This window comes from Nuphar pumila, chromosome 2 (assembly GCF_984573655.1).
Source record: "Nuphar pumila chromosome 2, dmNupPumi1.hap1.1, whole genome shotgun sequence".
NCBI lineage: Eukaryota > Viridiplantae > Streptophyta > Magnoliopsida > Nymphaeales > Nymphaeaceae > Nuphar > Nuphar pumila.
Window position 1 is genome coordinate 132885332 of NC_143250.1, and position 24597 is coordinate 132909928.

Here is a 24597-nt window from a genome sequence, read left to right on the forward strand (position 1 = left end):
GGTCGCCGTTTAGTACCGGCGGATTGGCGACGGAATATAGCGCTCGTTATTCCATCGCAATTAGCGACGGACCTGGCGACGGAATTATTCCGTCACCAGTTAGCGTCGAAATATTCGCGACGTAAGCATACTGTCGCCGCGTTGTCGTTAATCCGTCGCTAACATGGTTAGCGACGGATTAGCGACGGATTAGCGACGGATTGTGGTCGTCGCTAATCTACTGCTTTGTTGTAGTGAGCGGAGGAGCGTCTTTCATTACTGTTACGATCACCAAATGTTACAGGATGGGTGAAAATATAAGATCAATTATCCAACCACATCCCAACAAATGTGGAAGGATATCTTTCTAAGAATACGGCTAAACCCAAGAGGAAATCACCAAAAAGGAAAGGATAAAGATAAGGAAGCTCCTCCAAAATATTATTGACTTTCCTAACATCTATCCAAAAGCATTAATATACAATCGACAAGGAAAGTTGTGAAGTCATATGCCTAATCAAGAGAGGCAACCAAATCAAGAATAAAAGTCAAGAAGATGTTGTAATAGACTTCTACAAGAAATAGGAAGTCCAAATCTTAAGAAAGTCCTTCAAAAACTTTTTTTTAAGATAACAATTGTAAAACGTTGAAAAAGAGAGTGGACTCTCTTTAGTGGCTCTTTAAATAGTTGTAATTGGTTGATTTCTGCTATTGAGAAATAGAAATCAAGTGAGGAGTTGCAGTAGTGGACACTTAGGTTCATAAGAATGGAACCGCATTAAATTTCTATTTGTTCATGTTATTTCTTTCATGCTCTCATTATTCTCCATGTGATTTGTTATTGTATTATGCTATCAGAGTTGCATGCCATCATGGCTTCAAGTGGCAGTGAATCGATCTCCTCTAGCCTTGTGTTTTTCATATTTAATATAACAATCTTGTTTCCATCAAACTATATGGAAACAATTTTCTTTGGAAGAGCTGGTTTCAACCTATCCTAAAAACTCATGGATTGTTTGGGATCGTTGATGATTTTGTGACTGCTCCATCTTGCCTTATTCAAGCTCCAACAGACATCACTATCAATCCTAAATATTTGAAGTAGGAAAAGATCGACCAGATGATCTTGTGTTGGATCAACGCCACCCTCACTGAACCAATCCTCGCTCAAGTTGTTGGATTGGAATCATCCAAGGGAGTTTGAGACTCTAAGGAGATCCTATGCAGAGCAATATCAATCAAGATTTATGCAACTTAAGAAAGAGTTGCAAGAAAGTTACATCTTCTGTAACTAAGTACCTTAATCAAATTAAGTCCATAGTTGATGCTCTTGCTGTTCAGAAATTGGTGTCTAAAGAAGAACTAGTTGATCATGTTCTTGATGGTCTTCATCTTTAATATGAATCATTTGTCACTCCTACCAAAGTTTGAGGAATTTGTAGCTTCTTTTCTTAGTCATGAAAGTAGGCTAGAAAGGTTGCTTGGAGATTTCTCTAATAATCAACAGAACTCTGTGTTCTTTTCCTCAAGAGGAAGATGATCGGGTCCCAATTTTTATTGTGGAGGCAGGAACAATCAACAAAAAGGTCGTTTTGGAGGTCGAGGTCCGAACCAACGTGGAAGAGGCTCACTCAAAATCAAGAAGGTTACACCAATTGTGAACAAAATAATAATCAGGCTCGAAATTTTTCTTCACTGAATCCAAGTTCAAATACTGTGGAATGTCAGATTTGTCATCTAACTAGCCACAATGCTCTATATTGTAAGAACAAGTACAATCAGCCTGCCCAACTAGATGACCTGCCACAATCCTTTGCTGCTATGTCAATGGACTCATTCGGTGATGATGACTAGTTTCCAGACACTGGGGCAACAAATAATGTTTCTAATGATGTGCGAGCTATGAACTCTTCATCATCTATTAAGGTAATGTTTGTGTTATTATGGGTAATGAAAGTGGTTTACATATTTTTCACATTGTCAATAGCAAGGTTATCCTGATCGATCATGAGTTTTTGTTGAATAATGTGTTAATTGTGCCAGACATTCGTACTTTTGTTGCTTGCTTTACTAAAGAGAATAGTTGTTGTTTTGTGTTTTCTCTATGGGGATATGAAATTAAGGATTTGAGCACGGATTAATGATTTACCTTGTTTGCATTGGAATAAAGATACCACAAGCCTTGGTGAGTTTTCATGCTTCGGCCTCCGTACACTATTTTTCATATGTTTAAAAAGATTAATGATTCTTTTTTGCTTGGATCTTCTAAACTCAATAATGTTTATGTGAACTTTCAATTAGCAAGAAGTCATAAACTCCCTATTGATGATGTTGTTCATGATTCTACTATGTTGTTAATTCTTGTCTACAATGATATTTGGGGTTCTGCTCCTGTTACATCTAATGTTGGATATAGATATTACATTATTTTTTATTAATGGTTTTACATGCTTTACATGGATTTACCGATTGGTATAAAAGTTGAATGTTTTTGCATATTTTCAAAATTTTAAATCACTTGTTGAGAATCAATTTTCTTTAATCATTAAAGGTTTTCAAACAAATGGTGGAGGAGAGTTTATAAGTACTCAATTTAAGAGTTGCGTTCACCAGCGAGGCATCCACCATAGTTTTTTTGTGCTCACACTTAGGAGCAAAATAGCCTCGTTGAAAGAAAACATAGGCATGCCGTTGAAACTGGTTTGGCCTTAATGGCTCAATCACATGTACCTAAGTTTTTATGGGTGAAAGCCTTTTTTATAGCAGTCTTTCTAATTAATTAGCTACCCTCCACTATTTTGTCCTCTAAAAGTTCATACGCGATTTTGTATCACAAACGTTCAAACTATAGTCTCTTCTGTACTTTTGGTTGCTTGTGTTTTTCCTTCTTATGGCCTTATCGTCACAACAAGTTTGATTAGAAAACTTGTAAGTGTGTTTTTCTTGGGTATAGTCTTGATCATAAGGGATCTTGTTTCATGGATTTTGTTTCTAGACATATGTACATCTCTCGTCATATTGTGTTTAATGAGAGTATTTTTCTCTTTGCTAATATAAAACCCCAGTCTCATCCTCCCATGATCAGTTCTCCAATCCCTGCTATCAGTTTTCCTGTTCCTTATCTAGTGAACCAACTCTTAAGTTTGCACCAGTCTACCCTATTATCCCAGCTTTTGATTTGATTCTCATACATGTCATTGAGCTTGTAACTCCACTCAATCCTAATTCCACTTGCACTCAACCCAAGGTCTATGCCTCTACTAGTTATCCACCCCCTCTACTATTTAAGTGCTACTTTTAGTTCCCTTCTTGATGAGCCTTGTACCTACAACCAATTTTTAAGGACCTTCATTGGAGGGCAAACATGAATGACAAGTTCTATGCTTTGCAAAAACGAAAGACCAGGACTTTGGTTCCCGCTTCTCAAGTCACTAATGTTGTTGATTGTAAATGGGTGTTTAAGATTAAACAATAGTTCAATGATTCTCTTGAGCGATACAAAGCTTGTCTTGTTGCTTGTGGATTCACCCAACATGCTGGTGTTGATTTTGATAAAACTTTTAGCCCTATTGTTTGCCCGGCTACTATCTGTTTGGTTCTAAGCATTGTTGTTTCTCAATGGTGGATTCGTAAACAATTGGATGCGAAAAATGTCTTTCTACATGGTCATCTTGATCGACATGTTCATATGACTCAGCCCCTAGAGTTCCAACATCTTGATTTCTCGAATAAAGATTCTTTATGGCCTCAAACAGGCCCCTTCGAGCTTGGTTATAATGACTTAGCTCTTTTTTGTTTGAAGTTAAGTTCACAAATTGTAATGGCCACAAAATCATTCTGAATTTCTTGATTTTTTTTTAAATGAATGTTGCAAGGCCATATTAATGACAATGCTCTAACCAGACTAATCACTAGGGAGTTCGCCTTAGCGCAAGCACGAACATATATTAGTTCACTAGAACTATGTTTGTGAATTAGACAACCATGGACAAAAACCCTTTATATATATATATAAACAAAAATACATCCCAAAGATCTGGGGCACATCACAGATTAGGAACCCACATTCTACCATCAAACCAACCATTCATTTCAAACCATTATTGAAACAAATCAGTTCAAACTTCAAACAAACACTTAATAAACTTCAAATTAAGTTCACATGTTCTCACAACGTTTAAAAAAAAATACCCCATAATCCATAGATCCACCCTCTCCAACCTTTGTTCCATCTTCATGCTACTCAGCTATGTTTGAGTCTCATCACATGAGAAAAATTTAACAACGGGTGAGAACCAAGGTTCTCGTACAAAATTTTATATAGTAAACAGTATGACATAAAGCATCAATCTAGCAAACATCAACCTTAGAAAATGTTAAGATATGTAAGACAATTCAAACATGCTTGCAATCACATAAAATGCATGAACCAATGTATAATGCATGAGGTAACTTTTATCTTTTTATTGACATTTACTTTTGAATGCATGAATACGCTACATGAAATTAACTTAAGTTTACCCCTGGCCCTTATGTGAGTACTATTTATAAAAAAACTAAAGTATAAGGCAACATCAGGGGTATTTTCACCCATAAACAATTTGTATTTTATTAACCTGATATGCACATGTTCCTCGAGCCATCATCGAAAATTACCACCTTAGATGGCCATCGTCAGAGAATCACCACCTTAGATGACATTGCTTGGTATACCAATAATGGTAAAAAAAAGTCATCTACTAACATGGCTAAGGACATGAGCCTTAATATCATGCTCTGGGAGAAAACAACATGATGGAGTTCAGTACCACCATGTCCCCCACGACAACTATCCAAGGATCTCACCTTCTTAGAGGGAAACTAAGGAGAAAAATTAGTACACTATTTGAGTATATTTTATATTTTTAACTTTTATGTGTTCTTTCCACACAAAATGGTTTTTGATCTACAATATTAATAACATATATTTATGCCACATGAGTTTCATATCAAATTCCAGCATGCATATCATTTTATTGGGCGATCTCTTTGCTCGGACACAACAGTATACCCATCATGTGCCAATATATGCAAACATGTGTCATTTATCATATGTATCATGAAAAAATTTAAACTTTGTATTCAATATAATTTTTCATAAAATATTGCACTAGCATACAACCTCAATAGGATGTTCATCTAGTTCACTTCTAGAACCATCACAAGCATTCAAACACAATTTCCTATTTTCAAGATTGATAATACAAAATTTATCCATCATTATAAATTTTGTCATAAATCGTACAAAATGATTTAGGCGCTAAGACTTTAACAAAAGGTTCTGACATATGTTACATGCATATAGGAAAAAACCCAAACCTTAACTAATTATATATCAAGAATTAAAATTCTTGTAACAAGGGCTATTTTTTGTTCACAAAACAGCCTTATCCAATTTCGTCTTTACAATAAAAAATTAGTTATAAATCATACAAAACAAATTAAACACTAGGATTTTTACTATGAGAAGCTTGATATGTCTGATTCAATCCCACAAAAACTCATAATTTAATTTGATTTCAACAGAGGGATGAAAATCTCATAACATTTATTGTTTCTACTATTTAACAGAACGTGCTCTAGAAAATTACAGATTCTAAACTGACTTCCATGAATTTTTGTTTTTAGACCATAAGAAATCATCCTCTAAGATTTTATTCATGTGTTATTCCAGACTAATACACCTTAAAATCTCAACCACAGATCCTAAGAATTTTTTAAGATATAATTTTTATAAAAATATGTTATCTCCACAGATTCATTGTTGGAACAAGATTATTGTGCCGAATTACAGATGGCATATCTCCCAATCCATGACTCATTTGAGTTTAGAATTTGAACTGGGATTACTTTCATATGTCTATAACATCTGCATAAACTTTCATGATTTATGAGTTTATGGTTTGAGAGAAATAAATTTAGCATTCATACTGGTTGGATCAAAATATACATAACAAAATACAGTTTTTTAAGAATCAAACAAGAACATAATTTCAACAAGAACATTAAGAAAACACACCTAACAATTTTTTATCCATCAAGAACACACTAGATTCATGCATACAACTATGAAATCATACTGTAAATACAGAAACACAATACATACATGAATCTAACATATGAAATCAACCATTTTTTGAAGAGAAGACATTTGCTCTTTATTACAAATCGAAATCTTCTATTTCAAAAGTCAATTTTGAATTTTAAAATTTAATCCAACCTAGATCATCAGTACATAATCCATAAAAATAAGGTTCAATGCTTGATCGACCTATGTTGAACCCCATACATTCTAAAATATATAAAAACATGTACCTTAACGTGGTTTTATTTGGTTAAAACACCGCACATGAAAATGAAGCTCAAATCATAGTGTAGCTCTCTTAAAATACCTTTGCAACGTGAAAGAGATTGTAGATTCCTTTCTCAACACACGTGATGGTTGTCTAAAGCCAAGGTACAATCCTTGCATTAGATCCAAAACATAAAAATAACCCAAACCACGAATATGATCAACTAATTAATACGGCTGGTCACCGAGAAAAATCACAGAGACAAACACTTACCTAGATAACGATGGCCATCCACAAGGGTTGGCCGATCCTCCTTCCCACGAGGTGCACCGCCAATGGAGATGCAACTACGCCAGACGTTAATGGCATCCTTCACTAGAAAGGGGCATGAGGGAGAGAAGAGGAAGAGAGGGTAAGAAAGAAAGAGAGAGAGAGAGAGAGAATTAGGGAGGGGCGTGTGATAGAGAGAGAGAAATGCTACTCTATATAGCTTTCTCATGAGATTCTCTAATTGAATAAGAAAACCTTCTAAACCATCTTAGCTATTTAGCTCTACTAATTTATAAATCCTAGCTAATTAGGAGTCTCAATGCACTAAGAAAATAATTAAACTAATCTTAGCTAACTAAGTTTTTTAATTAAGAAAACAAATAAGCTTATTGACTAAGCTAAGTAGGGAAATTAGGAATGTAGGTGGGGACATCCCCCTTGGATTGACCTTGATTTGTCTTGAGTCCATCCTATTTTGGACTCCCATTCCAAGAGGGTCCCACCCCTAGATCCTACTTTCAATTTTTGAGATCCATTTACATATCCAAATACTAAAATACAATTATTCAATTTAAGATCCAAATATTAGAATTGTAATTATCCAACCCCAAATTAAAATTCAAATCAAATTTAAGATATAAATGTCATCTTTATTTCTCAAAAAATTATATAAAAATCTCAAGTGTTACATAGATAAATTAGTTGATCCTTCCATGTTTATATATCATTCTAGGCCTCTAACCATGATTTTGTTAGTTTATGTGGATGATATTATTTTGGTTAGTAATGACATGTTTCACAATCAAGATTTCATTGCTTACTTAAACACATAGTTTAAGATGAAGGACCTTGCATCTCTTCATTGTTTTTGGGTAATGAAGTTTATCTTAACAAAAATATGCTCTAGATGTTTTCTCTATGATGGTGATCCTCTTCCTGCTCACCTTAAATATAGTTAGTTAGTGGGCTCCCTTCAATATTTGAAGTTGACTCGACCCAACATTACTTATACAGTGAATCAAGTTTGTAGTTTATGCTTCAACCTTCTACAATTCACATGATTATTGCCAAGCGAATACTTCGTTATGTTAAAGGCTCATTAGCTTATGACATTCAGATCCAACCAATCACCCAACCATCTCTTGTTGTTGTTTTAGATGCTGACTAGGCTGGTGTAGACACATAAATTTTGACCAAGTTATTTCATGTCATGAGTCTTGTACCAAAATCTAGTGTTTTCAGCCCATTTTAAGGTTCTACAAATTTTAACTCTATTTTTTTTACTCCAAAATGACATTCTCAAGTTTTTGTCCAAAAGAATAATTACACTAGAGGTTTTCATCTTTTCAAAGAGCAAAAAATCAGGTCAATCAAGCATCAGAGTAGAAAGTTATGACCAAAACAAGGTGACTTTTTTAGTAAAAACTTGTTTTTCAGATAAGTTTCACTTTCAACACATTTTTACCCTCAAATAAATCAAATTTAGTTTTCACTCAAAATATAGATTAAAGATGAGGATGTCATCTTTTCAACTAAAAATAATCTCAAACAGACATCTAAGTAGGAGGTTATGGCCAAAACAAGTTGATTGGTCATAACGATAAATCATTTGTCATTATCACTTTCATGAATTATCATTATTATCATGAGTCCACTTTCATCGAGTTTTTTACTTCCAAATTGATTGAATTTGATCTTTTTCTTAAAAGCTAAATTAAAGCTGAGGAGGTTAGATTTCAAATGCAATAAAAATTACTACAAACTGACATCAAAGCAAGAAGTTATGGTCAAAACAAGTTGACCTATCAGACTTGTTTTTGTCTAGAGTAATAACGACAAATCTTTTTGTTGTTATTACCTCATGAATTATCATTATTAGCGATGACATAAAATCATTGTCCATTATTACCCTTTTTTCAATATTTATCATGTCATCATTTGTCATTATGAGGGAACAATAATGATAAATCATTTGTCATTATTATTAACCCATTTATTGTTAATTCTTCCCCCATTTTGGATGTCAGCAACCTTTAAAATGATGTGCCTAGGTCTGTTTTGATAGCCCAAGTTAAGCCTCACTTAAATAACATTTATTAAAACCAAATCATATCCCCTTAACACCTTCAAGGAAAAGCCCTAGTATGGAACAAGGTACTTAGTCTGTAGTCCAACCGTGTTTGGCCAGACCTCTCTGCCTATATGATAGGTACAATAAGGAGTCATTTGTGTTAAGCTATATACATGTCTTTAACTATCATCTTGCATCGCCAAGCCATCTATGTCTTTTTTCTTTGTCAAGTTCTCTTTTTTGAATAACTTTGGCAAAGTCAATCTTTTTCACTTTTTTCCTACCAGTGTGTCTACTACTTTATTATAGATCAAAATTTACATGCTCGACAACAAAAAAGGGCATTCTATAGACATGTAAATTTTGACCAAGTCATTTCATGTCATGAGTGGTACCAAAATCCAGTGTTTTCAACCCATTTTAAGGTTATGCAAACTTTAACTAAATTTTTGGCCTTCAAAATGGCATCCTCAAGGCTTTTGTCTAAAAAAATAATTAAATTAGAGGTTTTTATTTTTTCAACGAACTGAAAATTAGGTCAATCGAACATCGAAGGGGAAAGTTATGACCAAAACAAGGTGACTTCTATAGTAAAAAAGCCTATTTTCAAGTAGGTCCCACTTTGAGAAATTTTTTGACCCTCAAATATACCGAATTTAGTTTTTTACTCAATATATGGATTAAAGTTGGAGATGTTAGCTTTTTAACGCATTGAAAATTACCTCAAACAGACATTCAGATAAGAAGTTATGGCCAAAACAAGTTGATCTATCATAACGATAAATCATTTATCGTTATTACTTTCATGAATTACTGTTATTACCATATGTCCCACTTTGACTGAGTTTTTGACCACCAAATCGATCAAATTTGGTTTTTTTTACTTAAAATATGAATTAAATCTAAGGATGTTAGCTTTCAAACACAAAAAAAATCGCATCAAATTGACATCAAAACATAAAGTTATGGTCAAAACAAGTTGACCCATCAGGCCTATTTTTGTCCAGAGTATTACCTCATGAATTGCCATTATTAGCAATAACAACGCAAGATCATGTGTCATTATTACCCTTTTGTAACATTTATCTTGTCATCATTTGTCGTTATTAGGAAGCAATAAAAACAAATCATTTATCGATATTACTCACCCATTTGTCATTAACTCTTTTCATGTTTTGGATGTCGACAAGCTTAAAAAATGACACACCCAAGCCCGTTTTCATCTGTTTTGACAGCCCAATATAATCCTCACTTAAATAAAATTTATTAAAACCAAATCTTATCCCCTAAACACCTCCTTAAGATCAAATCTTAGCCATAAGTTTGAATTCTTTGAATTTTAGCCCTAGATCTTGTCTTGAATCTTGGATATGTAGGAACATATCCAAATCCACTTCAAAACCTATAAATAGTTATGTCAATTCCCCTATTTCAGAGATAGAAAAAGAAAAATAGAGGATTTGAAATAAAACTCTCAAGCAACACCACTCTATAAAAATTATTTTACAGATTAGCCTAGCCTACCGAGTCTACCTAACCTAGCTTAGGGTCCAAATCACCCGACTTACCCCTTTTAGAGCTAGCTGAAGTATTGTTGTGTTTCTTCATGCTCAACAATCGTAGAGAGGGCTATCTAAGCTCGTGTTACGTTTGGTTTACTTATTTTGTTGCTTATTTAAATTATTTTATACATTTTATAAGTTTAAATTATTCTAACTTTTACATATTTGTTGTTTTCTATCTTTTTTTGAGTTTTTTAGTTCCCTTCAACAAACTCATTTTTCCTATCAATTTATGTCTAAGGTGCGTACCATTGCAATGCAGCTTCAATAACAACGATATGACGTTCTTGATCTGAGTGATCCCTTCTCAATGAAAGAGGAAAGGTTTGAGTTCTTAAAGAACGATTCCTTGCACTCTTCGCAAATTTGGATCCGTATCCTAGATCCTCTTTCTAAATATTTTCAATGAAAAAACCAATATTTTTTCTTTCAAAATTCGAGAATCCGCAAATTGCCTAGATAATCATCGATACCTCCGGCTACTGTATCTGTTTTGACTCCAATCTTATATCTTGGTCTGTTAAAAAGCAACCTACAATCGCTCACTCTAGGGTTGCTATCCAGTATAAATTGTTAGCCAATGCTGTAACTTAATTAATTTGGATATGATATTTGATGTATGATCTAAGTATTTACCAGGATGATCCCACTTGTCTCTATGACAACATTAGTGCCTTGTCCATGGCTTCTAATTCTATTTTTAATGCTCGCACCCATTATATTAAAATTGATTATTACTTCATTTGTGAAAGTGTTGTTCAAGGAGATTTCAAGGTCAAGTATGTTCATAGCGAGGATCAACTTGCCAACATCTTTAAGAAAGGTCAGACTAGGCGTGACTTTGCCATCTTTCATGACAAGCTCATGGCCACCTTGTCCCTTCACTTGCAGGGTAGCGTGAATTCTAATGAACAGATGGACCGGGTTTGATGAAGCAATCCACGTCCAGTTCAGTTGAGACAATTTGTCATAAAAAAAAAAAACTCTATCCAAAAGCATCCATGAACAACAAGGAAATCTGAGAAGTCATGTGCCTAATCAAAAAAGACAACCAAATCAAGAACGAAAGACAAGAAGCAGTTGTAATAAACTTCTACAAGAAATATAAAATCCAAATTTTAAGAAAATCATTCAAAAGAAATTTTCCTTCGATATAACAATTGTAAAACGTTTGAAAAGAGAGGACCCTCTTAAGTCTCTTAAATAGTTGTAATTGGTTTGATAGATGCCATTGAGAAATAGAAATCAAGTGAGGAGTTGCAGCGGTGGACGTAGGTTCATAAGAACCTAAATTTCCATGTGTTCATGTTATTTCTTTCCTGCACTCGTTATTTTCTGTGGTTTGTTATTGGCTTTAACAGCATCACTGTAACCAGGTTCAACCGTATGCATTACCTAGTAAAATTCGTCTAACAGAATTTTTGCAATTTTTATGATTTAACAAGTCCTCGTGTTGCTGATGATGATGTGGTCTCTTTGCAAATGTCAACACCACAATCACAGTCCACCATAGGAGTCAACTTGTTCATAGGAGTGGGTTTTGATGTTGTGCCTTGGCAGTGCATGAGTTGCAGCTGATTGTAATATCGGCAGCAAAATTTACTCCGAAGTAATGCTATCAGCAACATCCATCCATGTGTTGCTCTTCCATCACGGTAATAGTTCACAGTTAACCTTCAACAGGTAATTTGTATATTTGATGTTTTCTTCTCAAAGAGAGTGAACATGCACAACCTGATTCTGCCTCAGTTTAGAACAAAGTACGTTTTCCACGTCACTTGAATAGAGCATTATTGGTGACCATTTCAGTGGCTCACCCACCAACTTATAGCAATTCAGACTTGTAGCAACTTCTCCCAAACAAACGTTACAGAATTTCAGAACTTGTATAGTGAGTGCATGTGGCAGGTGTAGCTTTAACAATTGACCCTGCACTACTGCTGGGGTTTGACCATAAGAGCTCTCTCCATTGCACTGCTTGTGATGTAACCTTGGCCATGTTGAAGAACATCATCCAGCAAGGTGTCACCTGTAGAAAATTTTGACAGCAATTGGACTGAATCTGCTGCACTGGCATGTCATGCTGAGTCCATAAATCTAAGGCTTCAGGAGTACCAAGGCACTGGACAATAAGCACTAGGAGATGCTTAACTTTGACATGCCTTTGTTCAGCAGAATTCTCACTAGTGAAGTTCAGCGGAAGCTTCTTTAAGATTTGATGATAAATTGTAATACTCCGATCTGGGACCTCTTAAGTCCAAGTTCTTGGGTATTACTTCTCATAGAGAAGAGTACAAAGTAAACACAATGGAACCATCGCATAAACTTTTTTTGTCAAAATTAAAACATTATCATATCATAACCAAGGTCACATCAGCTACATCATTGATCTCCAAGCAAATTTTAACATATGGTTCAATAAATCAAGACAAAAAGTCTTTGCTCGGATCTCCAGCCATCTGAACACACAGAAGCAGTTACTTCGATCAGTCTCTGGCAGATCTCCTATAACCTAAAGTTATAATTATTAAGGGGGTGAGTCTAAAACTCAATAAAAATAATTATAAATAATTTAAGATTTTAACTTACAACTGTAATGAGCTTTAAGCTCTTACATTTAGTTTAGTTTTCATCACAGAACACACAAGTTTGTCTCTTTTAAATCTCTCATTAACCTCCTAAACTCGTAAGTTAGCACTCAAATGCTAACTACTACTTAGCTTTACAAGTAATAGCCTACTATAGGTGTAGCAACTTGTTCAGATGTTATAAGAAAACATGTCATTGCCAAAAATAATTATCAACCACAATAGCTAATTTACGATCGACAATAATTTCAGCGACAATAAATATCATCGCACTGAGAATCAGCTTTTTAAGGTCACTTATATTACTATTTTTGACAACAATTATATATCGTCTTTAATCCCAACAATAATTATCATCGCCTCTAGGAGATCGTCGGTAATATCATCCTTAAAGTAAGGATAAATATCATCAGCAATATTGATTAAATATGATGAGAAATATCATCTACAATATTAATTAAAACTGACGATAAATATCATCGATGATAGATTAAAATGACGATAATTATCATCATATTAATTTTAAAAAATCATATATGTTGACATAGCCGACGATATTTTATTGTCAACTATGTTCTTAAAACTGATAAATTATCGTCGACATAAGAAATATAACCGATGATTTTTATCGTCGGCTATGTTAGTTTGAAAATTAAAAAAAATAGAGATAGTCGTCGGCTATATTTCTTATACCGATGACAAATTATCACCGGCTATGTTAGTTTCAAAATTTAAAAAAAAAAGGATGATTTACTAAATAAATTTTATAAAAGCAAACCAACAAGGGCAGCACCCGGTCGGGCTGTCACAGCGAAAACAGCGGAGCAAGTTGAGATGGTCCGCAGCAGGTGGTGCCGTCACCGATTGTAAATGTGTAGTAATGCAAGGATCTCATTCTGATGGCACTTCATCAATATGTTTATGAATTATGAATGCATTTGCTTATTTTGTGGACTCACCAATTTTTGGTCAAATTCATTGCTTAGATCAATTTATATCTTGGTTATTCTCGGCTGGTATAATCTACGCTTATTGGTGCTTTTTTCGGCCTGTAAATATAGTGCTTATTGCTGCTTTGGATCTGCTTGTTTGAAATTTTTGTGAAACTACAAAATTTAAAAACTGGATTCAACTCATGATTCAGTTTGGTTGGGTAAAATGCCTGTTGAATGAGATTCAGAATTGAAAGTTGTCTTGGTTGGGACATGGTCTGTTCTCCTAGATTGGCTTGTCATATCTTCCATGTGTCAATTCAATATCGCAACTCGAAATTCTAATACTGCAAATCAGTAGGATGTGCTTCGGTCATATTGCTCAGTAATATCAAAATTTTGATTGTACCTAGCAAGACAAAATTTACTCACTTTTGGTGCCAAAACTAACATATATTTAAGTGTCAATTCCCGAAGGAAGGCAGATGTATCAGAAAAGCCAGAAGCAACACGAGGATAAACCTGAAACAACAGGCAACAGTAAGACAAAATTTTAACATTTAGAAGATACAAAAGGATTCATAGTTTCATAAAGATACAAATCATGATTGCATGTAGATGTTACCTATGACAAAATAAAATAAAGAAAAAAATTCAGAATCGCTTACTTGATCAATGTGATGCAGAAGATTAACTAGGTGTTGTCAACAGAAAGAGCAACCTGCATGGCAATAACCATAAGAATCAACAGGCTGGAGAAAGCTAGTATGGTAAGATCTAGGTCATTTACCATCTTTTCAGATATCCAAGATGCTAAACTTTTGCCTCCCAGAACAGCTAATGCAAGTGTCAAATTACAATGATCATTTCTGTTTGCACCCTTTCACTACTTACAAAATGCTTCTGAATAGAAAATAAAGAAAGCAAGATAAAGGAGGGGCTTACATCATTCCTCCAAGAACCACACCAAAAGGGTTTTCATCAGAAGCTAATCCAATTGTAGCTAGCTAAAAGGGTATAAACAGTACTAAATTTTCTGTGCTCACTTGGTTTTCACTATTCATCCACACAGTGATCTCCATCCTATTAGATTTTGATTTCGTATGTGTGGTTCAGCCTGCACAGGAAAGTAGAGAGAGAGAGGAGATGCACAATCGGCTGGGGCGACACTCATTTGCTCGACCTCCAAACCCTAACCTTTATAAAATAAAACAAGTATACAACGAGCCTTGTAATATCAGAGATATTACAAGGATGCCATTAATGAAGTTGTATTGAGCATGTGTTTCATTTAACATGCCATGCGTATGGATTTGGATCCAGATCCATATGCAAACTATATTTTAACACCCTCCCTCAAGTTGTACGTGATTTTGGAGCATGTACAACTTGCTCTTCAATAGCCAAAATTGACATCCTGTTAACCCCTTGGTAAACAGGTCTGCCACTTGATCTTCTGTTCGAACATGACATAGTTCTATCTCATTCATCTCGACTTTATGCCGTATGAAATGTTGATCAATCTCAATGTGCTTCGTTCTGCTATGCTGGATAGGATTACATGCAATGTTTATTGCGCTTTGATTGTCACATAGAAGAAATGATCGAATAATTGTCTTCCCAAGATCACTCAATAAGTGTCTAATCCATGTGGCTTCTGCCGTGCCTGCAGCCATTGATCTGTATTCAGCCTTTGTACTCGATCGTGCCATTGCCTTTTGTTTTCTGCTACTCCAAGACACTAAATTGTGTCCAATATATACACAATATCCAGAGACAGATCATCTCTCATCTGGATCCCCTGCCCAATCTGCGTCTGTATAAGTGATGAGTTCATATCCTCTATGCAGATTATCGTCCTTGCGATAAACAAGTCTGTCTCCTATAGTTCCTTTTAAATAACGTAGAATGCGCTTCACAGCTTCCATATGACCCTCAGTTGGAGCATGCATAAACTGGGATACCTGATTGACAGCGTAAACTATATCAGGTCTGGTAAAGGTCAAGTACTGTAACATCCCCACGAGACTTCTATACGTTGTAGGGTTGACACAAAGATGACCATCTTCAGAGCTCAGCCTTTGATGTAATACACTAGGAGTACTGACTGGTTTGCAATTCGTCATCCCGGCTCTTTCCAGAAGGTCAAGAGTGTATTTTTGTTGCATGAGTGTCAATGTGTCTTGTTGTCTATCAACTTCCACACCAAGAAAGTACCTCAACTCCCCTAAATCTTTCATCTTGAAAGTTTTCATTAAAAATTGCTTCACGTCTTGCACATGATTATTTGAACTCCCAGTGATCACAATGTCATCAACATATATAAGAAGAAGTATAACAATGTCTGCCTTTTGGTAAATAAAGAGTGAGTGATCTAGAGGGCATCTTCTAAAACCATAACTCTGAATTTGCATAGAGAAATTTTCAAACTAGGAACGGGATGCCTGTTTCAACCCATACAGAGATTTCCTTAGTTTGCACACCCAGGCAGTAAGATCCTTATCGGCATAACCAGGAGGTTGCTCCATATACACTTCTTCCTTTAAAGTTCCATGCAAAAATGCATTTTTAACATCCATCTGGCTAAGGCTCCAACCTCGATCGACTGCTAGGGATATGATGATACGAATAGTACCCATTTTGACTACCAGACTAAAAGTTTCATCGTAGTCTTCACCATATTGTTGTGTGAATCCTCGAGCAACAAGTCGTGCCTTATATCTGTCAATGCTTCCTTCAGGCTTATACTTTGTTTTATAAACCCATTTTGAGCCAACTACATTCTTTCCTTCTGGCCGAGGGACTATTTCCCAAGTCTGGCATTCATGAAGAGCTTCCATTTCTTCATTCATAGCTTTAGTCCAATGACGGGATTGAAGAGCTTGATTAAAACAAGTGGGTTCATCCTGTTTTGTGAGCTGAGACATAAACAACTGGAAATCAAGGGAGAAGGTTTCATAACTCACCCATCGTTGAATAGGATGCTTAATGTGTGACGGCCTTTGAGCCGGATCATTGGCGATGCTTTCCACATTCCTCGGCTCTCTATTTTTGTCCCGTCTAGTGTATATCTGCCCAGAGAAGCGTTCTACTGGGGGTGGTTCAACTGGAGACTCAACTGGAGATAATTCAATATGCATCTGTGAGTCATTCAACTCCCTACTCAAGCCGAAGGAAGGACAATTTGTCTGACATGTTTCTCCTGTATTAGCAAAAAGATCTGCGCTCATCCATGGATCATATACTTCTAATTCTCGAGATGGCAACGTTGCAGAGTCATTGACCTGAAAATTTCGTTCGTCAAAAACAACATTTCTGGAGGTCCTAATACGTTTTGTAGTAGGATCATAGCATCGATAACCTTTGTATTCATCTGCATACCCAACAAATCTGCACTTGACAGCCTTGTCCTGAAACTTATTTCGCAGAGATGAATCAACATGTACATAACATACACAACCAAAAACACGCAGCTCATCGTAAGAGGGATGTTGCCCGAATAAAGTATAATAGGGAGATTTCCGATCCAAAAGTCCCATAGGAAGACGATTTATGATATGAACAGATGTGTGAAAAACTTCTGTCCAGAGACTAACGGGCACATTGCTATCATGTAACATGCTCATCGCGCTCTCGACAATATGCCTGTGTTTCCTCTCCGCAACCCCATTTTGTTGAGGAGTATGAGAGCAAGAAACATGTCGACTTATTCCTTTATCCCGAAGAAAGGCAATAAACTCGTTCGATGAATACTCTTCTCCACCATCACATTGTAAATGCACAATATCACAAGCAAACTTTGTTTTGACCATCGAATGGAACTCCCGAAATATTTGAAAAACTTCATGCTTGTGTTTTAAGAAATATATCCAAGTATAACGGGAATAGGAATCAATAAAGACAACATAGTAATGACTGCCAGAAAGAGAAGGAATAGGTGCGGGTCCCCAAACATCGGAACAAATAATCTCAAATGGCTTTGAAGCTCTTTTATTTATAATATGAAAAGGAAGGACATGGCTTTTGCAGAGTTCGCATGAAGAACATTTATTATTATTATCAGAAAATGAACATAAACTAGACTCTGGAAGGAGACCATCAGATAGAAGATTTTCAACGAAACCTCGACTACAATGTCCCAAACGACTATGCCAAATATCTGGCTTATTACAATGAGATGAATTAAAAACTTCCAATGAAGGAAAAAACAAAGACTCTGAAGGTGAAGACACTGAAGAATGCTTGGACGACTTCAACTGGAGAATTGGGACTGAAAACGAAGACACTGAAGGAATCTCCTTGAAGACGTACATGTTTCCTTGTCGCTCCCCCTTAGCGAACGTCTCCTTCGTTCATAGATCCTTAACATAAACAGAAGAGGGAGTAAATTCGACGGAAGAATTCATATCGTCAACAAGTTTAGCTACAGAAACAATGTTCTTTTTAATATTAGGAGCAAGAAGGACATTGGACAAGTGAAGTGAGGACTTTGACATAGGGATATGTGCACTGCCAGTATGACTAATGGAGAGATAAGTTCCATCTCCCGTAACTATACTACCTTTTTCAAAATAAGGCAATAAGTGAGATAACTTACCTGCATTACCCGTAACATGTGTGGCAGCACCTGAATCAACATACCATTCGCCTTGTTCATTTTGCTTGATCGTCATCTGTGACAATGCTGATAACAAAAGTTGTTGCACATTTGTGAATGGCCCTTTTGTGTCCACAGTAGTAGCTGATTTATTCTCAATTTTGTTTATTTTTCCCCTATTTTGTAGATTAAACCAACAATCAGCTTTCACATGTCCTCTTTTGTTACATAAGAAACAAGTGGGCACTCTCCTCTGATTCCCTGTATTAAAAACCCCTGAAATATTAGGTGTAGGCAAGATACCACGTCCTCCCTGCCCAAAACGTCTGCGGCCTCTGCCTCCTTGATGCCCTCCATTCCCTCGTCCAAAACCTACAGAAGTGTCCATGGTCAAAACTGAATGAGGACGAGCTGATTTATTTCCTTCTGCCGTTTGTTTCATAATCATCTCATGCTGGAGAAGTTTCGCTTGAAGGTCGTCAAAAGTGGGCAACTGTGGAAGGCATGATAAAGTCGTGGTAATCATGTCAAAATCAGGACCCAATCCATTGAGAAACTGTTGAACTTTATCTTTATCTGCAATAGCACTTCCAATAACCGTCAATTGATCAGTAATACTCTTCAAGTGGCCTATGTATTCCATGACTATTATGGAGCCTTTCTTCAAACTTTGAAATTCATTTTTTAAGTACATAACTCGAGCTTCTGATATCTGAGAATATGTCTGAGACAGCTTACTCCATAGATCTGCCGCAGTGCAATCATCTGAAAGAGTAACCAACACTTCTTGAGAGAGTGTTGACGTAATATAAGCAACCAAAGACTGATCCCGCTTCCTCCAAGATGTATACTCTGGATTCTTAATAGAAATGGTAATTGTGTCACCCTTCTCATCCTTGGTTTCCTGCAAAATAAGTCGTGATGGTATAGGAACTAAACCATCCAGATGTTCATCGAGATCCTGACTCCGTATAAAGGAAGGATTTGCCTCTTCCAAGTCAAAAAATTAGAATGAGTAAGTTTTTCTGTAACGAGCTGACTCAAGAAATTTGCAGAGGGACCGGATGACGATGAGTAATCCATATCAATGGGACAATGAATAAGCAAACAAAACGAATGGAAAGAAACAAACAGGTTTGAGATCACTTAATCAATCAGGAGAACTTCAACAAGACATGTACCTGTGCTACCGATATCTGGAAATAACCTTTTTTTTTTGCAGTTCAGAATCGAGATTGTAAACAGTTACAATCTGCCTGTAAGTGTTGCACAGGGGACACTAAAATAGCAATAAAGGAAAAATTTCTGGAATCAAAGAATTTCTGGAATCAAAAAATGAATGAAACTGACAAACGTTAAAAGTTCTGGAAATCAAAGAATGAATAAAAAAAATTCTGGAATCAAAGACGTTAAAGAGTGGAAATCAAAGAGATTGTTTTCTAGGGGACACTCATTGAGTTTGGAATCAATCGTTGATGAACGAGAATAAAAAATGAGTAGCAGGTTTGGAATCAGTCGTTGATGAACGAAAATAAAAAATGAGTAGCAGACGAAGGGATTGATATCACGTTAAGAATCGAGAACTAGCAGAAAAAAATGGTGACTACAACCAAAAAATGAATCAAACAGGCTTCAATCAGTCGTTTATGGCTGCAGTCAGAGAGGAGAATAAAAAGGGGAAAAGATGAGTTGCATAGAAAGATTGGGAGAGGATAATAAAAAAAAAACTTGTGATCTCGTTAAACACGCTTCTAATAGGATTCCGCAACCCCAAGCTCTGATATCATATTAGATTTCGATTTCGTATGTGTGGTTCAGCCTGCACAGGAAAGTAGAGAGAGAGAAAGAGAGGAGATGCACAATCGGCTGGGGCGGCACTCATTTGCTCGACCTCCAAACCCTAACCTTTATAAAATAAAACAAGTATACAACGAGCCTTGTAATATCAGAGATATTACAAGGATGCCATTAATGAAGTTGTATTGAGCATGTGTTTCATTTAACATGCCATGCGTATGGATCTGGATCCAGATCCATACGCAAACTATATTTTAACACATCCATGGGTTCTTGAAGGTTTGCATTGCAAGGATAAAAGATATTTGTGTAATCCTTAATGCACGTTTGGTCATGCCTACTTGATGATTTGCAGGCCGAAACAGATATTTTCATCAAAGAACAAAGCTTTGCAAATAAGTGTGTGATCCTTAGATCATTATGACCAAGGTTATTATTATCTGCAACTCCCTCAGCTACAAAAAGTAAAGACAAGAAAACACTTTTATCAATGAACATATCGCATTTATAATTAGAAGAAACTTTCCAGCAAACCTTATGTGGCTCAACAATCAAAATCAGCAAAATCTGAAACCAAGCTCTTTAGCCATCAAAAGAAAGAAAATCCAAGACAAACTTTCACACAAGCTTCAATAGAAGTGTTAGAACACAGTCATCAAGATTCTTGGTACAAAAGATTCATCAAACATTTTGAGGATCAACATGTTTCTTGGTATCGCTGACCCCAATTGTTTTGGGATGAAGGCGTAGTTGTTGTTGTTGTTGTAACATGTTTCTTGGTAGTTGCTATCCCAAGTTTTCTGGGTTAAATGTGTGTGTGAGTGTGTGCATGAGTTGAGTTAGGTGGGGTGGAGAGAGAGGCAATGGAAAATTTTGACTAGTCAAAGGTCATACCTGTGTGGTACCTCCATATCGATGGGAAAAAAGAAGCGTCTCTTCACATATGAAAGAGCATCATGTAAATTACTTGCCCTTTTTAGGGGTGGCACTTCCTTTCATAGATGGCTGATGTCAAGGACATTTGGAAAATCAAACCGTAATGAACACATGAACTCAGTCAAGGTGGGAGGCAGAGGAGATATGAATTTAGAATGGATAAATGCAAAATCTCCACATAGAGATTAACTCTCAAGTATTGTGGAGAAGAGGAGTCTCATGAGTTCACCATTCAAGCAGTTATATGCAACAATGGGTTTATGAGAGTCAGAGATTGCATCAATAACCTCTCGGAAACCACGAGCTTTCTTGTTTTGTTCATCCTCAAGAATTTTAAGCTCATTTTTCATGGTATCATTTACAAGTATCAGTTAGTGAAGAAGGAACAGAAAAACCAAAATATAAAGAGCAAGAGTTGGCCAGAAATCATATACCTTAAAAAGAATTTTATCCTCAACTGAACTAGTCAAGATAATTCGTATTGCCTTAGGTGCACCATTTTTGTCTGGAACCACCAAGGGGGCGAGGTCATCAAACAACTTACTCAGCATCTGCATGAACATAGACACATAAAGAAAAAAATCAAGGGGAACAAGCACCAAAGGTCAATATACAAACTTCTGTGCAACTTAAACCTAGTTTTAGGAGAATGAATGAATTGGCACTAAAATCATGAAAATGGCAGCATGTAAAAATTAGTTTTGTTCTTGCCCAAATATACATGCAACTAGCTAATTCATAAAGCACTTTTTCAGTACACGTAGGTGGATCTACATGTGATGCATGTTCATAAGCATGTGGCTTCACTGTAGGAGCAATCTTGTTGCATGAATCACACAACTCAGCTCAAACTGTATCCCTTGAACGTGCACATTATGCCTTCTCATACAATTTTTGTGCGTAATCTTTTGCATCTTCACTAACAGGTGTTTTTATACATGGCAAAACATGTGAATGCTGAAAATATTACGATACATATGAATATTTTGCATATAACAGGTGCCAATGCAAAAACATGAAAATTTTATTGAACAACCAAACATTTATACAAAACTAGAACGGGAACATATGCTACAAAGGAAATATACAGTGAGATTTCTTGGCTACACACTGATAAAATTATGACAAGTAAAAAAAAAATCATTGTGACCAGGATGTTTTGCACCCTGCATCAAATGAAGCCTAAAAAAGCCATTTAAAAGAATTAAGAAAAGATTTCCTTAAGTTCTTTCACAACTTGAGTAATGATAGGATGCACACCATCAGGGTTACTGATAGAATCTTTGCAAGAATCCCCCCAATAAGACACTCGAGATCTGATCATTTCCACAAATATAGAATCAGCAATTGATTGACTTTGTGAAGATGACAACAAACAGTCGCTGGGAACAAAATATGCAACTCGATGCTTTGATGCAGATTCATGTACTCTTGATAAGTATGATAAGCCTGTTAATCAAACAAGGGCTTGCATACATGGAAATATATTAGTTTTCAGAGATCTATATCAAGTTTTTGTGAAAATAAATAATTATCAATATAATTGTCAGCAACAGTTACAAGGAAATCGTGGCAGTCAAGTCGCTCACCATCTTATATGCAGGCGTTAAAATCAAAACCTTCATGAGCCATATAAAAAGCTTCTGTCACAAACTGGTATAATAAAAAACAGGGGAACGAAAAAGGGAAAAAATACTTCAGAAATCAAAATACCCATAAAAAAAGGAAATTTCCAACAAACAACTCGCCGTACGTACTCTGAATTCGTAGATTGTCATAAACTAGGATACATCATAATATAAAAAACAGAAAGAAAATAACTTACAAACTAAAAATATTCTCAGGAGTAGCACTTTTATGTTGTCCATAATCTGTCACAAACAAAAATACCCAGAGAAAACTAAACACCCACAAATCAAAATAAAGAAAACATATTGCAAACAAGAATACAAGCAGAAAAGGATTCTGTTATAAAGCATAATCTTCATAAAGGAGAAAGGATTGCTTCACCGATTGATTGTCGATATGGTAGACAGCTTTTAGCTTACCTGAGAGATATGAGGCCTCCCGTTTTGGTCTTCGGAATGAAGAGTGAAGGGGCATCCCGATTTTATCACCACCCCTTTCGGACATCAAAACCAACAAAACCCATTACACCATATTCACGATTCAACATACACAAAAAAATCTCCTTTTTTGTCCAAAAGGAAAAAAATTGAGAAAAAGGAACGGAAAGACGAGAATAGAAAAGAAAACATAGTTTTCTCAAAGGAAAACACAGAACTAACCCTCCTGCAGCAGAGCGGAGAGCTCTCTCTCCTCCGGAAGAATTCCGACCTTCGCCATGTACCCATCGACCTCATACGCCTTCTCCACATTCCTGACGCTGCAAAACACCATCAGGGCCGGGCCGAACGATCGGAGGCGTGGCGCGAGCCCGTACTCTGGCATCCGCTTGACAAGGTCGAATGCGAGGTCGAGGTCGTCCTTCTAGGTGGCGAGGAGGGTGACTGCAGTGATCGTCGCCTCCTTCAGGGGCACGTCGTCGGCTTGCATCCTGCTGTAGATCTCAAAGCCACGCTCGATCCGAGCGGGCTCGGAGGAGAGAGAAAGGAAGGGCAGTTTAGCAAACCCTAGGAGGGAGAAAAGGGGAAATGGAGGAGACGATGAAAAAAATGGAAGAAGAAAGTGGATCATCGTAATCGGATCATGTGACAGCATATTGAAGCATGTCAATATTCTCTCATCAGCGTATGACAGACAATAATTATCGTAGTCAATATTCCAATTATTTATAATTTATTAGCTACCATAAATATCAATTTTTCATGGATTACAAATGATCATATAAGTATTGTCGGTTTTAGAACCATATTAAATATTAAAGATGATAATTATTGTCGGTTATATTTTTTAGTTTCAAAATTATAAAATAAGCCATAGTTGACGATTAGTATATTTCCTATATGGACTATAATTTATGATCGGCTATGTTAGTTTCAAAATTTAAAAAAATAAAAATTAAACATTGTTGGCGATACAAATTATTAGTTATATTTCTTATATCGACGATAATTTATCATTATCATTGACTACGTTAGTTTTAAAATTAAAAAAAATAAAAATTAAACATAGCTAACAATAAAAATCATTGGCTATTTTTTTAAAACCAACGATAATTTATCGGCAGCTATCTTAATTTTAAAATTAAGAAAACAAAAATTAGAGATAGCCGACGATAAAAATCGTTGGCTATATTTCTTATACCGACTATAATTTATCGTCGGCTATGTCAATTTCAAAATTAAAAAATGAACATAGCAGACGATAAAATCATCCACTATATGACTTATGCCGACAACAAATGATCATTAATTATATTAGTTAAAATTGATGATAAATATCATCGGCTATATGATTTTAAGATGACAATAATTATCATTGGCTAATGATTAAAATCAATGATAATTATCATCATGTGACTAATGGTGATGATTAATTATCGTCATAATTATAAATGATATTTGGCGATG

At 35.8% G+C, this 24597-nt stretch overlaps 1 protein-coding gene across 8 annotated transcripts; it reads right to left on the bottom strand.

Moving 5' to 3' along the window:
• Positions 1-12284: 12284 nt before the first annotated feature.
• On the bottom strand, positions 12285-23747 carry LOC149847147 (proteinaceous RNase P 1, chloroplastic/mitochondrial-like). Of its 8 annotated transcripts, none has more exons than XR_016430354.1 (8): positions 23353-23747; positions 23113-23186; positions 22890-22935; positions 22654-22717; positions 22325-22380; positions 21499-21615; positions 14403-14455; positions 14167-14256 (listed from the first exon to the last, which is right to left on the bottom strand). XR_016430354.1 is itself a non-coding variant. In XM_089996844.1 (5 exons), exons 1-4 carry the CDS (start codon positions 23513-23515, stop codon positions 14429-14431), a joined length of 381 nt encoding a protein of 126 aa, XP_089852970.1. In that variant the 5' UTR covers positions 23516-23747; the 3' UTR covers positions 14167-14256; positions 14403-14428. The 8 variants fall into 8 exon arrangements, 1 of the variants encoding a protein (XP_089852970.1); XR_016430353.1 differs by having other exon boundaries at positions 22325-22531; XR_016430355.1 differs by lacking the exon at positions 22325-22380.
• Positions 23748-24597: the final 850 nt, after the last annotated feature.

Coding starts and splice junctions, on each gene's coding strand:
- LOC149847147 (XM_089996844.1), bottom strand. CDS start 23,515: ATGCCAGAGTACGGGCTCGCGCCACGCCTCCGATCGTTCGGCCCGGCC. Junction 23,187..23,352: donor CTCCGCTCTGCTGCAGGAGG/GTTAGTTCTGTG, acceptor GATGTCCGAAAG/GGGTGGTGATAAAATCGGGA. Junction 21,616..23,112: donor GGAGGCCTCATATCTCTCAG/GTAAGCTAAAAG, acceptor ATGTTCATGCAG/ATGCTGAGTAAGTTGTTTGA.